General features: G+C 43.3%; 1 protein-coding gene across 1 annotated transcript in view; it reads right to left on the bottom strand.

Annotated features, from left to right (window-relative positions):
- The window catches only part of LOC138743583 (glycogen [starch] synthase, muscle-like), an 86,201-nt gene that overhangs the window by 8,606 nt on the left and 59,745 nt on the right, over positions 1-17,850 (bottom strand). Inside the window, exons 8-13 of the mRNA XM_069899103.1 lie at positions 11,303-11,409; positions 8,095-8,154; positions 7,079-7,157; positions 5,874-5,987; positions 4,896-5,022; positions 1,139-1,234 (exon numbers count right to left, since the gene is read on the bottom strand). Coding sequence (XP_069755204.1) covers positions 1,139-1,234; positions 4,896-5,022; positions 5,874-5,987; positions 7,079-7,157; positions 8,095-8,154; positions 11,303-11,409 — 583 coding nt within the window. The remainder of the gene's footprint in view (positions 1-1,138; positions 1,235-4,895; positions 5,023-5,873; positions 5,988-7,078; positions 7,158-8,094; positions 8,155-11,302; positions 11,410-17,850) is intronic.

The following is a 17,850-nucleotide window of genomic DNA, read 5'->3' as shown; positions in this document are numbered from 1 at the left end:
TATTGGTTAGTTTCACTTTCCACTCTCAATTCTGATGCAGGTCTCAAGACAATTCTTTTCCTCCTCAGTGCTCGACCCATTGGTTTCCTCTAGTATTTTGATTTTTGCTTCACTTCTGGCTAGGATGGGTGATAAGGTGGGTGAAAGTAAAGTGCAGTATCTCCTCACACTTGTGCATGGACAGAGGACACTTCAGCAGTGTAGTGACTGAACTTCATAATGAGCGCTTGAGCAGAAATAGGCAATTCAGCCCATCGAGTCTGCTCCACCTTCAATCATGAGCTGATCTATTTTCCCACTCTGCTTCCCTTCTCGGCCTTCTCCCTAACACTTTTGATGCCCTGGCTAATCAAGAATCTATCAATCTCTGCCTTAATTACACCCTATGATTTAGCCTCCACAACCGCATGTGGCAACAACACACATTTACTCTGACAGACTTGGGATTCAAGCCATTGACCTCCACATTTTGGGGAATAAATTGGAAGCTGCAGCACGCAGCATCTGATTTATTAAAGGGGAAGTGAAGCTGAGTTATATGCATTGTCAAAGGCGCAGCTGGAATCCTGGCCAGTAACCACTGAAACACCACTGGCCATCCCATGAAGAACTGTACAGGACTCTTGAGGGAATCAAGTTTAAAACTGTTTGAAGAAAGGGAGAAAAGAAAATCCAGAGGATCTGGAAGAATTCATCTGTTAATTGGATGCAAGTTTTCTCATTTCACCTCCTACTTGATCAGTTGTGCTGACAGAAGAAGGTACTTTCTTGTTTGGGATGCAGCACATATCAGAGCTTCACACCATCACAGGTTCTAATATTAACTTAAAGGCCCATGCTGCAAAACTGGATGCTGCTGCCTGCTTGTTCTGAGCAGCCGAATTCATGAAACTTAAAGGGACTAGCTTAGCACCCTTGAGACAGAATCATCTCGAAAATTACATTTTTTTGCGGTGCTCCCATGGCTCTGCAAGAAATATTCCCAACTCAACCATAAATAATGCATTTCTTCTTCTGCAATTTTCTCCCAAATTGCCTTTTCCCCGTCAGAACCTGTTATTGAGTCACACATGTTGAGACCAACCAGGGTATGACTCTAACTCTATGCAGCATCAAAGTAGCATGAGGGAGTACCTACCATAGGCAGTTGGGTCAGCAATGTGTTGCTGCATGAAGCACCCAAACCCAGAGAGGTTGGTGGTGATACTGGGGATACCCATCACCGTGCACTCCGCTGTGGGAAAAGGCAAAATGCAATACAATTACCTTCCATGTGCTCCAGGCAGAAACTTGATCCAATGACATGCAGTTAGATATTTTGGTGGAGGAGATTACAGTGTGAGAAAAGTACATTTATTCCCAATCATTTTAAAGAAAGGCTGGAAATTTCACAGTGGGCAGGTGGTGTTCAAACACAAGCAAATAAAGTTACATGACATTTGAAAATGAGTATCTTTTGGGTGTCTGAGGTAAATTCATATTATGTTGTTTCAGTAAAATCCCAGCTGGAAATGCCCAGACCCACAATCACAATGAATTGATCTTTACACAAGTTTGAATGCCATTCAGATTCAATCTTGTCCAGCAAAGTGAAATCATCTTGCTTTTCTTCATCTTCACCAGTAACATTGCCAATGTGGGGCTAGATCCTGTACACTCACAGGACATTCTTTCATCTCTGGAAGCAGAGATCAATGGGCAGTGATAAAGTGTTGGAATCACTAAAGCATTCTCAGCTCATTACCTTAGCAGCACAGGAGTTATTTGTCACATCCCTGCAACCACCCCAGATGGACAAATGATTTGAGCGTTGGGATCAGAGCTGGCACTTTTCTGTCCTGTATGCCTCACACCATATGGATATGTGATCAGTGAGTCATCAAACAAGCTTAAAAAAAGAAGTGATTCAAAATCTTAACTAAGTTTTGAAGAATTGCAGAGTGACTGATTTAAAACGAAGAATCATTAATCAAGAAGTTCTGCAAGAAAATTTGTGCAGCAGGAGTCCAATCTTTGACCTGGCAACAGTGAGTCTAGGAGGCAAGTTCTTTGAACATATTCTCCTATTGTGATAAAGAACCTTGGGTTCTTTTGCATTACTTATATTTTATTATCAACTCATGACCTCACGGGATACATCCATTTTGTGCACATAAACCAAGTGGGACCTTCTGTCTCTGACACCCTCTGGTGATCAGGAAGACCTCCAACTCCCAATCACCAATCCCCTTTTCTTAAGATGTTCAATCTAGCAACATTACACAGTAATACAGTATTCATTTAAATTTAAAATTAAACACAAACTTTTTAAAGTGCAGTTCTTATTTTAGGGATTCAGACTGTTGGGTGCTTTGATAATACATATGGATCTTCTCAAAACTGGTGCATGTGCCAGCTCTGCTGATCTACTACTGTCTACTGTCCTCTCTTGCTGTACAGGCTGGATCTTGGAGCATCACTTGCATTTTCAGCAGATTCTTTTGATTCTTCCTCAGTATTTGACAGGTGTTGAAATCTCCGAGTCTCATTGTGTCATGTTATGTCAGTGGCCCTAAGCTTCTTGTTGACTTATCACAGTGTAGTTTGCTTTTTGTCTCCTTTGCAGACACTTTTGTTTCTGTTGGACATTTCTGTTCTTGTTTGGGTCTGCAGAGTAGGGGAGTGTGGTGCATAGTCTACGTCCCATCAGGAGCTCACAGGTGACATGCCATGCTTAAGTGGTGAAGCTCGGTATCTCAACAGAGCTAGATAAGGATCTGAGTCACTGTCTAATGTTTTCTTGAGCAGCTGTTTGTAATGGAGGATTTAGACCAGTTTATGCAAGAAGGGATGCAGTTGCATCAGAAGACAAATCTAATTTCCACCATGAGGCCCAGGATGCATATTTAGTAGACATTATCTAAATTTACACTATGGGGCCCAGGGATGCATATGAATCAGTAGACATTACCTAACTTCCACCATGAGGCCCAGAGATGCAGTTGTCTTTTGTTGGTCGCAGACTCTCAGGAGACCTTGAAGATAATTAAATCATTTGTTCAAAGAGATAAGATCTGAAGTAAACAACTTTTGGGTAATATAAGCCATGGTCCCACTGCTGAAGTTTGAGACTCTCCAAGAGGTGGCAACATCTCTCAGCAAGAAGAAGAACTTCAAGATTCCAACCAATGTCCCAGTCCGGGGAGGTGGAGAAGCTGCTACCGGCGCCCAGACAACCTGCTACAAGTGTGCAGTCGTTGCCTCGCTTTGGCAGTTGGGACCAGTCCAGGCATTGATAAGTATAATTGGGAAGGGCTTGCATGTTGTAGTGTGAATTCAGCTTTAGATTTAGTAATAAAGACTTGTATAAACTGAACTGCTCTCAGTGTGTGTGTGTGTCTATTTTCTTTCGGTAGCTCAAACACTGTGACCAATCTAAAATGAACAAAATGAGAGGTATAAGTTTCCCCAAGACACTGTTTAACTATGTGAACTCCTTTCTCTGCTTTACCATTTGACTGGGGATGCAGAGGACTTGAAGTCACATGTTGAAAATCATATTCTTCTGCAAAGTTATGGAATTCTCTACAACTGTAGCATGGTCCATTGACACTAGAGACGATTTGAGGAATTCCATGTCTTGCAAAGGTCGACTTCATGTATCTGATCACACAGGCCACAGACATATTGGGAAGCAGCGTGTAGGTCACCGTTCTTCTTTTGACACACACTATTGAATTCACCCATTCTGTGGGATCCTCCACTTTCTTTATGACCCCTAATAACGTCATTCGGTCAAATTCCTGCTTGAGCTTGCTGCTGGAACCCGCCTCGGGGCATGCACTACTGGTTGTGCATCCTCCTTTAACTGAATGGTAGAACACCAAACCCCTTGAAGATGTATGGAAATTGATCCAGTATTTCCTCTATGCTGTTCTGTGCATTGGAGGTTAATATGGTACATCTTCTTCACTAGGCTTAGGTTTTCACATGCTTCATCACCCAGCAGTGATTCATGTCCATCTGGGACTACTGTGAACCTGAGGTGGTGTTCTTTATCTTTAAATTTCATCTTGTATCTACATGTGCCTTTTGTATCAATGTGCTGTGCATTGTAGGCCTTGAGCTGAACAGAATGTGTGGCTTTATCTTCATTGCCCTGATGTCGCGCTCGCAGATCAAACTGGCCTTTGCCCCGTGTCCAGCTTGAAAGGAATATCAGCTCCATTTGAATGCAATGGCACCGTTCACTTGTCCTGCTCAACTCCATTTGCGTTTGGCTGTTCAGTGTCTGGAGGTTTGAAACCTTCCTGCACCACCAGGCTCACGAAGAATGTATCCCTCAGGGCAGTTTCTTCCACAGTGCACACACTTTTTGCCTCATCGTTTACAATGAATGTTTCTCCATCTGTTGTTTCCAATGTCTCTTTCTCTGTTTATATGTGCGCCTAGACACTATAGATATGGCTGTTAATTTGTTTTAACTGGCCCTTGCACTCTCACCAAACTTTTTCACCTACTGCAGAGCTAATTCACTGATCCAATTTATCCAAAATTCATACTCACTGCTGTTGGCACTTCTTGGGAGGATGTTATGTCAGATGGGTAACAGGTTAATTAACCTTCAGGGATTAGCACAAGGATATGGCAGTCATTCTTAAAAACCCCAAATGGCTCCTTTGCGAATACAAACCTTGACCCAATTTTAGCCGAAATGTGGCTCCATTCCTCCCATTGTGATTGGGTCTCACTGGCTTATGAATCAGAAATAAATGCTGTTTTCCATCAATTTACAAAAGGAAGTATTCAAATATTCAAGGACAATATACAAACCCCTTGCTCTTCATTTGCCATTCAAAATCTGGTCGAGCATCAAATCCACGTTCCTGCCCTTTCCCATCCAATCTGAAACTCACCTGGAGTGTATCCCCATGGCTCGTAATAGGAAGGAAACACACCCAAATGGCAACCACGTACAAACTCCTCATAATCCAAAGGAAGCAATGGACTGGTGGATGACAGGAACTCAGGATGAAAGATGACCTGAAGGAGAATGAAAGCTATTTATTATGAGGCAAGAAGTCCATCACAAGCCTCTTTTAATGGTCCAGAGTTAATTGCACCCTGTTTGATGCTGAGCAAATTCCAGGTTTCAATCCTGCTCTTGACTGAGATAAGTTCACCCAATGTGGCTGAGCAAATGCTGCAATGGGTATCACACCCATTGATAATGGGAAAGTACCACGATTCTTACACTTTAGATCTTTATACTGTATATTCTGCTGGAACCTCAGCACATAAGCTTCATAACTGCTAGAAGACCATAAGACAATGGAGCAGAAATAGGCTATTCAGGCCATTGAGTCTGTCCCACCATTTACTCAGGAACTGATCCAGAAGGGTGAGGTGGACAAGTATAACCAGCCTCAGTGAATGCAGTCAGGAAAACACTGGACAGGTTAAAATAAACTCAACTTCTGATTTATAATTTATTCTCTATTACTGTTATGTTTCATTTTCAAAGTTCAAACTCACTTCCCATCGCTGTAACTACATTTCAGTTCTCTGTTATGTGTAGACATAATGTGCAATACATTTGATTCACAGCCTGATGATGGTCACATGATGGGGGGGGAGGGTCGGGGTGGAAGCATAAAATCTAAAGAGTGTAGGAACTCATTCACACCAGTTAGAAATGCCTGATGCTTCAGATACTTCCTGCATTCAGCTATCAGGATCATGCATATAATAAACTGAATAGGGGAGAGAGGGGGCAGTGGATACTAACATGTTATTTGATTGACAGCTGTCATTTTGGTTTGTACACCAGTCCAACTGTGTGCAGAATTTGTTATGAATGTATCACAGTAACAAATAAAAACAAATGTCCATACCTTGACTCTATCAGATGTGTTGTTAAACATTCCAATTCTTCGGATTGCCTTGAGAATTTGATCATTGGAATCATCCAGCATATTATGTGTGCAAATTGGTGGCAATGAACGGCGCTGTTAAACAAAAGACATATTTATATCATGGCAGTGAAGAGGGTAAAACCAGCATCAAATATATTGTCCTTGTTCTTAGTGTGGGGTTACTATGCAATCTTTCCCTCTAAAGTTGAGCTATTTATTGTTATTATTCATTCACACAGAATGTCCTCTAGGAAATTAAGGATCCTTCAATTCCTCCAACAATTATTTTCCTAGTTAAACTGAATTTAATGGTCAGCCTAATTCTTAATTTACCAGCTGGTTTTCACTTTCAAGAACAATTGCATGATCCAAATAACTCAGCCGTTTTGTACTGCAGGTTTGGGTAGGGAGTGTCAGCAAATACTGAATTGCAGGACAGGAGAAATTTGAGGGTGATGATAATTTCATGCCCCTGTTTCTAGCAGTGGTCACTGTACATAGAGCCATTGTGAAGCCAACCTGATACTAGTAGCTGAAAACCCAAACCAATTTCAAAAGCTGCCTAATTTTAGAATTGTCAATGCTTTTGTTAAAAGGATTTTGTTAAAAGTGGAACAAACTAATCAATACTGCAACGCAAAGGTTGTACTGAAAGGAAAGTTCCAAAGAAGATGATAGCAAAATTAACAAGTGGCACCCACAGCTTCCTTTACCAGTCAGAAAGGCCATCTAGAGCAACCATTGAAGCACAAATGATACAAACTCAGACATTGCATTGAACATTGCAAATGGAATCCAATAACTAGTATCACTTCTCAACTGTTTACTGAAGTTAACCTAAAAATCTCAGAGCACATCTTAGACAGGTAAATTTAAAAAAAAATTCCAGTATTTTCTGGAGTAACAGAAAAAGTGGCGATTAAAGGCTATCCACCAATAAATCATCCCAGAAACTCCAAGCCCAGCTGAGGCATTGCTAATGCTAATCCTTGTTCCTGGCTGTATATCTCATTATCTCTTTCCACTGAATTGTTGCATCATATGTTATCTGGCAAACTCAGTAACAGTGTTTTAATATCCTTTTCCTACATTATCTAGATCAGTTAAAGCCTCAAGAATGGCGACTGTAAATGAGTCATCCAAATGTTCACTCTTTTCCCAGAGTTTCCTGCTAAAGATTTTACCTGAGTGGCATATATGGCTCTCTTCATCATTGTGAAGTCTTCACGATTCAGGATTGAGTTTATGTCAGGCATTTCTCCCCTGAAACCAAATTAACACTGCTTGAAAAGTCATAGTGGATTTCAGTTCGGCAGATTTCATATTTCATTTTCCCTACAGAAAACACAGCATTTCTTTCCTGAATTTTTTTTTGAGTGAGGAGAAATTTATATTATTATTGGAATGCTGTCAGAGTAAGGAAAAAGAACAATCCTCTTCCTTTTAATCCACATCAAACAGAGGAAAGTGTGAGACAAAGGAGAGTGGCCTTCCCATTGTGTCAAAAATTTGGATCTGGAGCTTGGGTGGCCGATGGATTGAACAGGAGTCTGTCTAGCTGTAGAGGCTGCGGGAGAACCTGAGGTGAATCCACGGACTCTCGGTAACTCTGAGGGAACTCTTTTGCTTCTCTTTCTCTGACTGTAAGGGGTGCTGGGCAAGGCTTTTGGCAGACTAAAGGAAATTTTATATTACATTTCTGCTTTTATTACATGACAATAAATAGTACCTAATTTGATCTGAGACCAACATTCTGATTAGTCTAAAAACACAGAAAACTCATTGTCCTTTACCAGGTATTGCATCAAGTATCGTCAAATCACTAGTGGTGAAGTTGCAAATATTTGGTTCATTTCCTTGGATCCAGGTGTTCCTTTCAACAGTGTTAACTGGAGTGAAAACCGGGCTCTGGGTTGCCTATCAATTTTGTCTTAATTTTCAAACAGCCTTACTTTCTGATTGACTTGAATGCATGTATCCACATGGGACATATCAGGTCCTGAGTCAATTGCACTATGAAGGAAAGAAGCCAAATGTGAATAATGCTTCGATCATAGCCACTGATTGCAGTTAACTGTACTATTTACTAATTCAGTGCATATTGGAGTGACATGATAGAAGTATCTGCAAGCACCCAGAGGCAAATTTTCTTCAGCAGTTTTGCCCTATGGGTGTTTACCAAGGTGCCAGAGGTACTTACTCCAAAAGCAATTCATATAGTTTTTTGCCAAACTTTTCTTTGATCACATTGGCGGTGTCCCTGGAACAAAATACACAAGATTTCAGACAATTAGGATTCTCCCTTTCCAACTCAGCCCAGTCTAGAGGTAAAGTGACTCCATAATTTCAAGTTGCATGAAGTGATTATCAAAATAAAGATGCAATGGGATTCACTGAATTAATTAATTGAAAAATGTAATTTCCTATAACACCAGCATCTTCAGGAGGAACAGTATGGCCCCCAGCTTCAACATATATTAATGAGGACTGTGTGGAAAGGGCCATGACTTTCAAGTTTCTGGGAACATATTTGGCTGAGGATCTTTCTTGGACTATTAATACCACCGTTATAGTCAAGAAAGCACATCAACATCTCCACTTCCTGAGAATGCCTAGGAATATCAATCGACAGGAGAAGTTATTGGTGTCCTTCTCTTACTCTATTGAGAGCGGGCTGCATTCCTGTGCGGTTTGCCAGCTGGACAGCAGCAGATATGAGGAATCTTCACAGGGTTATCAATTCGGCCCAGAAGATTTAATGGGTGCTCCTTTTCCTCTTTGGAGGATTTATTTCAATCTCACAGTATCACTATCCTTAAGGATTCTACTCACCTGGGTTATCATTTGTTTGACCTATTGCCCTCAGGTAGATGATATAGGTCCATTAAATCATGGACAAACAGACTCAAGAATAGTTTCTATCCCAGAGCCATCCGAGAATTAAACTCTGCAAATTAGTGTATTTTTGTATTGTTTTAGTGGTACTGATTTTTTCTTTTGTTTCTATTGTTTTTAGATGTTCTTGTAAGCTGTATTGTGAGTACCGCAGGTTGTGTTTTTAATTTCGTTGTTTTCTTTTGCAATAACAATAAAGTACTTACTTACTTACTTATTTTCAACGCTCACATTAACCATGAAGATTGAGGAAGATAACCAGCAGAAAACTATTGATTACAAATTTTAGAATCTGTCGCTAGCAACCACTTGGTTATTCTATATTAAATGCTGTACAAAATACATATGCAATTAAAAACTTATTAAAGTGCTTCAGGTGTAGTTGAGAGTTATAAAAGAGTAACAGATGAGTGGATCTGTTGCTTCAAAACTACAGCTGCCTGTTCAACAAGAAAGTCTGCTATACACAAAAGTGCTGGAGAAACTCAGCAGGTCATGCAGCGTTCTTTATGTTCCAAAGATATGTAATTAATGTTTTGGGCCTGAGCTATTCATCAAGGTAAGAGCAAAAAGCAGACAGGTTTCTGAATGAAATGGTTGGTGGGGGGGGGGGGGGGGTGGTGGAGAGAGGAAGATGGAGAAGCACAGGCTGCCAAGCAAAAGGTCATTGGTGGATATGGGTGAGAGCATTCTGAGAATAGAAACGTTTGCAGCAACAGACACATAGAGGGGATATGTTGGAATAAATCAAAGGCACAGTCAAACAGAAAGCTGTTTAGAAGGTTTGTGAAAAGTAGGTAGTGTCTGACAGCAAAGAGGATGGAATGACATTGCATGTACTCATGGTGACTGAATGAGCATGTTCAGCAGTGGGAATGAGGAAAGCAATAAACATCTTGTATGAGGAGAAGAAAGTATGCCAGGATGAGTCAAAGTTGTAGTGCAGTCACATTTCATCATTAACTGTACATGAAAACAGAAATTGCTGAAAATATTCTGTAAGTCAGGCAACTGTGAAGAGGAAAACAAAAGACAGTCTTTCAAATAAATCTGTGACCGATGATTCACGTTTAATCGATGATACCAGATAAGGAGCAAAACTCCTGTTTTCATTGAAACCAAAACATTAATCTCATATTTCCCAATTCTATACATTATATGTTTGCCTGTTCAGTCGTCCATTTCCCTGCTGCTCATTAGAGACCTATATTATTTGTCATACCTTCAATTTTAGCATTGTCTCAAAACTTGGTCAAAACTTCTTCTATCCCCACATCCAAAGCATAAAGGCAATCCCCAGACAGGATCCTGTGGGAAACTGCTACCCTGAAGCCTCTCCTTACTTCCATCTCTGTATTTCCCTTCTAGCCAACTTAAGTATAGCTTGAAATCCTTCTCTTATCTTATCATGAACAGAAGAGATGATTGTGGACTTCAGGAGAAAGAAGGTAAGGGTATGGGAATGCATGAATAAGTGCAACGAGTGTTTGGTGATTAGTCACATGTAGCCACAGGAAATGGGGAAGGAATGAGTAATAGTGCAGAGGCAGAGATGAGGTTCGTTGTGACTGTAGATGTGAAAAGGGAAGGGGTGCTTGGCCTTGGTACTTCAACTAAAATCATTACATTTTTTTCCTTTTACAATTGATTCCTGGAAATAATGTGATAATGGTCCTTTTCCTGTTCTTCAAAACTTGCCTCAACAACTGCTGGCTCGTTGAGTAGAGACTACATCACTAGGTTTAGCTGCGTCTGAACATCAGAGCTTTGGGAAATTTCTCCGTTACACAGATGTCTTCCTGAAACTCCACAATGCTCATTCAAGGACTAGCTTAAAAGCAATGTACTTTTCTACACCTACGTGTTCTTGACTCCAAGCACTGAGTAGCAAGCCACGAGAAATGTTCCATAAATGATAGGGGAAACCCAAAAATTGAGACAAGATCCTGGCTGGCTCCCATTGTGGGCTCTGCTTCTCACTGGCTTAGCTCTTGTCAGGAAGTTTAAATCGTCCATAATCAGAGACCAGCACAAATCTCACCCATGTGATGCATCGGGACACAAATTTTAGTTCTCAAAAGTCAGGGGATGATAGGGTACTGGGATCCTATGTTAGATCTGGTGTCAATACAGGTCAAATCTGGAGATTGTTGACTTCGCTTGCTAAATATGGAAAGCACCTTACTGCTATGAAATCCAAGTTTTGAAAGAAAATTAAGTAACAGTACTTTTTCATCTCAGGAAAATTAAATATGTACATTTGTTTTCTAGTTATTCTTTTGTTGGTACTTTCATCTGCAGATAATGTGTTCAAGTATTCTAACAAAGGACCTAGCCTTGAAATGTCAACACGGATTCTGTCTGCTTCCAGCTTTTTTGGTTTTTGTTAAGGCTCAAGTATTAGAATTTATTTTTAAAAAAAGTCCTTCTCTGTTCAATATTTGGGTAATTTAAAAACAAAAAACAAGGGCCAGATGTAATTTTGTTCTATTGGGATAATCTCATTTGCTTACCAAAGTTGTTTCCGTACTGCCTGTCCCTTGAGAGTTTCAACATTGAAGTTATTAGTCTTCGCAGGCATGATGAAAAATGCAACTACAGTTACCTCACTTCGGTTTGCCTGTTTTGGATGGAGAGAAGCAGAAACATTAACTATACCATTCCCTTCTTTGTTGATGAAAGCCATCATTTGCAAGTCTGGTTCCATGATAAACTCACAGGTTCTCAGCCTTACATGACACTATTTCCAATCTGTAAGGATTCCATTCAAAATTCTTGCAAGAGAACATGAAACAAATAAACTATTTAGTCTGTCAAAGATGGAGCAGTTCTTTGTGAGAACATTATAGCCAATCCCAAGCCTAAATCTATGTCTATACTCTTCAAGATAAGTATCAGATCCCTTCTCAATCGATAACAAGCCCTACCGGGTTCTTTCCTTTTCTTTTTTTTCTATATATAAAAAATAACGTTCATGTTTATGGTTAATTGTTGTATATATTATGTACTATTTGTTTTTTGAACGAATAAATAAAGTTTAAAAAAAAACAAGCCCTACTTAAGTCCCATATCCCTGAAATCAACCCAACAATTCACTGCACCCTCTCTAAAGACTTTTCCAATGTGTGCAGACCAGAACTGGCACAATATTCCAAGTGTGGTGAAATATGGTTCCGTAAATCTTTGTAATTACTTCCATGCTCTTGTACTCTATTTATAAAGCCCAGGATAAAATATGTCTTTTATATCTCTTTCTCATCTTGCCATGTCATTTTGAACAAAGAATTGATATGTACTCCCAAGAGTCTCTTTTCTTGTACCCCTTTTAGAAATTTATCATCTAGTTTATGATGCTTCTTCTCATTCTTACCAAAATACAATATTTCATAATCAGTTAGCATAGCAGTTACTGCAGTGCTAGTAGAGTGTCAGTAATCTGGGTTCCAATCCAGCGCTGTCTTTATGTCCTCCCCGAGGCTGCATGGGTTTCTTCCAGGTGCTCTGGTTTCCTGCCACATTCTAAATATGTACAGGGTTTGGAGGTTAATTGGTCACATGGGTGTATTTGGGTAGCACGGGCTCATGGGCCGGAAGGACCTGTTCCCATGCTATCTCTCGAAAAGACAATTCTAAACATTACATTTCATCTGCCATGTATCTACCTATTCCACCCACTCCTATCTTCTTTTTTCTTCTTTGGCTTGGCTTCGCGGACGAAGATTTATGGAGGGGGTAAAAAGTCCACGTCAGCTGCAGGCTCGTTTGTGGCTGACCAGTCCGATGCGGGACAGGCAGACACGATTGCAGCGGTTGCAAGGGAAAATTGGTTGGTTGGGGTTGGGTGTTGGGTTTTTCCTCCTTTGCCTTTTGTCAGTGAGGTGGGCTCTGCGGTCTTCTTCAAAGGAGGCTGCTGCCCGCCAAACTGTGAGGCGCCAAGATGCACGGTTTGAGGCGTTATCAGCCCACTGGCGGTGGTCAATGTGGCAGGCACCAAGAGATTTCTTTAGGCAGTCCTTGTACCTTTTCTTTGGTGCACCTCTGTCACGGTGGCCAGTGGAGAGCTCGCCATATAATACGATCTTGGGAAGGCGATGGTCCTCCATTCTGGAGACGTGACCCATCCAGCGCAGCTGGATCTTCAGCAGCGTGGACTCGATGCTGTCGACCTCTGCCCTCTCGAGTACCTCGACGTTAGGGGTGTGAGCGCTCCAATGGATGTTGAGGACTCCTATATGTCCTCACTAAATATGTGAATATATTTGCTATTATGTCTCCAAGCTTTATGCTATCTATAAATCTCAAAACTGTGTCGTGTACATCTTAGTCAAAGGTGTTAATGTATATTACTAAAAACAGTGGATCTGGGAACATGCTGCACACCTTGTCCAGTATCAGAAACACTCTTCTTCCTGTTGCCCAATCAATTTTCTAACCCTGATGCATTTACTCCAGACAGAGCTGGTGCCAGACTATTTTGCACACTAGGCAAGGCCAACTACTTGCACCCCATCAAAAAATTGACAACTTCGATTTTCAAAAACTGATGCTTTGTAGAAAAAATGAAAAACATAACATTTGGAACTGCTAAATTTATTTTAAATTGCAAGAAAATAAGTAATGCATCAATCTTTGATCATCTTTCTCAAACACAAAAGATAATATTTTGGCACACAAATCATTTTGAACTAAAGAACACTCGGTAGAATGCATACCTCCACCAAGGGCAACACAACATTAAAACCTTTTACTTCATACACCTTTAAATCTATATACCTTCCAGTGTCCATTTTTATCTACAAGAATGATGCAGTATGAAAATAATTTAACCCAAATTCAACAACTCACTTACACACGACAACAAAGGCCAGTAATCTAAATGCCCAGATCTTTGAGATTCCAGAGGAAGCTGACATGGTCATAGGGAATGTGCAAACTGCACACAGACAGGGCCAGAGTTCAGGGCAGAAGCCAGATCACTGGAGTTGTGAGGTAGTCGCTCTATTAACTGCACCTCTCTGAGACAGCATCAACTAGAGCACACATGTCAAACTCTGGCCCGCGGGCCAAATTTGGCCCGTGATATAATTATATTTGGCCCGCAAGATCATATCAAAAATGTATTAGAGGTGGCCCGCTGGCCGCCGCGCCAGTATAGCGCATGCACAGTAACCGCTGTGTCCCAGGGTGAGAGAGAGAGAGAGAGAGAAAAATCCTGGTCCTTGAAAAGTAGTGGTGGGTGGTTTTATAAACACGCTGTCGTGTCCCCCCGCCCACCCCCCCTCCACCACAGCGCGGCCTGGCCGGTGTCAGGGGAAGCCAAGGCCGCTTCCCAGCTCCCGGAACCCCAGTGGCACAGCGTTTCTTGGAGCTGCAGATGGAGTCGGGACATCGGAGGGAAGATTGGGGCTCCCCGCCGGGCGATGGGGGCGCCGGCCGCCCTGCGCCTTCCCACCGGACCAGCGGCAGGTGCCTGGAGTACACCTGGAGAGCGAGGCTGGTCGGGCAGGTAGGGTGGAACCCCCCGCCAATCTCGGGAGTGGCGTGGGCTGGATCGGGATTAGCCGCACTCACCTGCTCCTCCACCACTGACCGTGATCCCAGCACGGTCCTGAGCGTGGAGACTGCCCTGGAAAGGTCCTGGGACACCGGCATGGAAAGAAGAGCAGGGTCCGTAGAATATTACAGATCAGAAACAGGCCCTTCGGCCCTTTGACTCTACCTCGTGAAAACCCAACACTGGAGAAACTCAGCGGGTTAAACGGTATCCTTTATCCAGCAGAGAGGTACCTGACAATGTTTGGCCCTTGATCTCCCTCATCAATGTATGAGCGAAAGTCTGTGGTTCTCGTAAAAACACCAGAAGGGAGAAACTCAGCAGGTCAAAGGGGGTCCGGCAGAAACTCAGGAGGGCCTGACCTCGCCAGGACCGTTGCCCACTCCCCCTCCCTGCCGCAGGCCGACCCGCGACTCACGGTGATGGGGCCGCTGATCCGCCGAGATGCCGCCCTGCAGCGAGAGCCGATGCCCCCGCACTGTCGTTGTCCAACCCGATCGCCCGCAAACCCCGCCCTCCCGCACACAGGTATGAGTAAGGATTATGAACTTTAATCTCAGGATAAAACGATCTTCCAATAGTTTCATGTCACAGTGATAAATATATTCCTGGTTAAAAATGGTCCTGCACCTGGATACAAGCTCATTAGGCGTAAAACTTGAAAAGTGTGTAAATCAAAGGATATCTGTACCAATGGAAAAAGGGCATGGTAAATAACCCTGCTAGAGTTCATGCCCACAATCAGTCACCCATTTGATTGTTTCAGGAATCACGTTATTCTCCCACATTCTCAATAGCCCTCAGATTTTACTATTCGACAGCACACTAGCAACATTTGACAAATCCTCTATAGAGAAATATTATTTATTGAATATTTTATTTCTCATTTGTTAATGCTTCTGGAAAGTTTATGTAAAACTATTATTAAACATTTATTTTAATAAGAAAAAGTTTAACATTACATATGTTGAAAGAAGAGAAAACATGCAGATGTTGTTGAAAATTTTCAATAAATATTTAGTTCGGCCCTCGACTTATTCCAAGTTTTTAATTTTGGCCCTCCGTGAATTTGAGTTTGACACCCCTGAACTAGAGCAATAATAAAGCTGATTACATGTCTCTTTAAGAACTGCCTAGAAGGAGAATATCTCCATATTACACAACTATGATTGAGAACCCTGAGCAAAATGTAACATATAATTTCAGCATGGCTTTATACACAGAAATTCAAAAATGCTTTTCTGTTAGTCTGCCTTTTGAAGTTTTCATGTATTATGAAACTTTGACAAATAGGATAAACATAATCATTAATGAAATGACAAAAATAGCATGGAGTAATTGCTGATTTGATTTTTAAGAATTTAAATATTTTTATTTCTCATCTATGAATATTGATCGTTATGTGGTGGCACACCATTAGGCAGGCGATCCGGCCCCGCTTGTAACACACGCGGCGGGGCAGCTGGCCAAAATGGCACCGTCGGGGATTTCCCCTTCGACCTCGGTACTGGGCTCAGAAGCCCACGCTTGTGGACCCATGTGACGCCCCGGCAGCCTTCAATAAATCAGTTCTGCTCAGAGCTCAACCCGTCTAGTTGTGTGTTATTTCAGTTAGCAGTGTAGCTGCTGCTACAACTGGAGAACCCGACAGGTTCAAACGCCTTTGAACCCAACATGAGCGACCCTTCGATCAGTGCTATAGCCGTCAAGCTCCCTGACTTCTGGGTTCAGGAGCCGGAGACCTGGTTCTGCCACGCAGATGCTCAGTTTCACCTCCGCCAGATTTCATCAGACACGACCAGGTTCTACCATGTGGTCGCTGCCCTGGACCAGGCCACCGCCAAAAGTGTGCTGCACCTCATTCAACATCCACCCACGGAAGATAAATACGGGACCATCAAGCGGGTGCTCACTGGCACCCTTGGGCTATCCAGGCGCCAGCGTGCCTCTTGGATGTTGCACTTCAACACCTTGGGAAACAGGTCCCCGATTGAGCTAATGGATGAGATGCTTGCACTCATGGACAATCACACCAACTGCCCACTTGTTAAGCGCATCTTTCTTAACCATCTCCCTGTGGACATCCGGCTGCTACTGGCCCAAGAGAGCTTTGCTGACCTGAGGAAGGTTGCTCAGAAGGCTCAAGAGCTATGGTTTGAGTGATTCCTGGAGGGCTCAGCAGTCCAGCAGGTCACGGGCATGACCATGCCAAGCCTTCCTCCAGCACTGCAGTAGATCATCTGGTCCCTGCAGGGGCCACAAATAGCATAACCAGAGGCAAGACATCTGCTCCGGGCCTCTGCTTCTACCACCAGCGGTGGGGAACCAAGGCTTGGAACTGTCGTCAGTCCTGTTAATGACTGCGGCAGCTGGTCAAGGACACAGCCATCTCTACCTGCGGGACTCAGTCAGCGGCCGACGTTTCCTTGTCGACAATGGGGCCAGATCTGCGTCATTCTGGCCATGGCCATCAAATCCAGGAACCGGCCTCGAGGACCTCCCCTCCGTGTGGCCAATGCAACAGAGATCCAGACGTATGGAGACAAGACCGTCCACTTCCAGATCGGCCAGCAAAAGTTCTTGTGGAGGTTCACCATCTCGTCACTTCCGACCGCCATCCTGGGTGCTGACTTTCTCCTCGTCCACGGCCTCCTGGTTGACATTCGAAGTAAGCGCCTGGTCGATGCCCATACCTTCCAGGCCATTTGCCTCAACGCCTCCCGCACAGAGCAGCCGCAGACGGCCACGATCAGCACGTCCAAGGATGAGTTCCAGCATGTCCTGGACGTGTTTCCGGCCCTCCTCAAGCCACAGTTCTCCGCTACCTCACTGCGCTATGGGGTGTTCCATCACATCCCCAACCAAGGCCCACCAGTACATGGCAAGGCACGCCAGGTCCCGTCAAATAAGCTCCAGGTGGCGAAGGAAGAGTTTTTTCATCTGCTGGAGCTGGGGATCATTCGGTGCTCCGACAGCCCTTGGGCCTCACCACTCCACCTGGTCCCGAAAGTCTCTGGCGGTTGGCGCCTCTGCGGAGAGTACCGGCGGCTCAACGAGGTGACAGTTCCTCACCGTTACCTGATCCCTCACGTCCAGGACTTTACGGCCAACCTGCATGATGCGAGGGTATTCTCCAAGGTTGACCTGGTGTGCGGGTATCACCAAATCCCGGTGCACTCCGAGGACAAACCTAAAACAGCCATCATCACCCCCTTCGGCTTGTTCGAATACCTTCGCATGCCGTTTGGGCTCAAGAACGCCACCCAGACCTTCCAGCATCTTATGGACTCAGTGGTCAGGGATTTGGATTTTGTTTTCATTTACTTGGACGGCATCCTTGTTGCCAGCAGGGATCGGGCGCAACACAAGGCCCACCTGCGCACCCTTTTCTCCCGACTGGCCGACTTCGGCTTCATGATCAACAAAGCCAAGTACCAGTTCGGGAAAGAGTCCATGCAGTTCCTGGGAAGTACCATCACGGCTGGAGGAGCCATGCCCACCGCTACG

Source organism: Narcine bancroftii, chromosome 1 (genome assembly GCF_036971445.1).
Source record: "Narcine bancroftii isolate sNarBan1 chromosome 1, sNarBan1.hap1, whole genome shotgun sequence".
Classification (NCBI taxonomy): domain Eukaryota; kingdom Metazoa; phylum Chordata; class Chondrichthyes; order Torpediniformes; family Narcinidae; genus Narcine; species Narcine bancroftii.
This window is presented reverse-complemented; position numbering and strand designations above follow the sequence as displayed.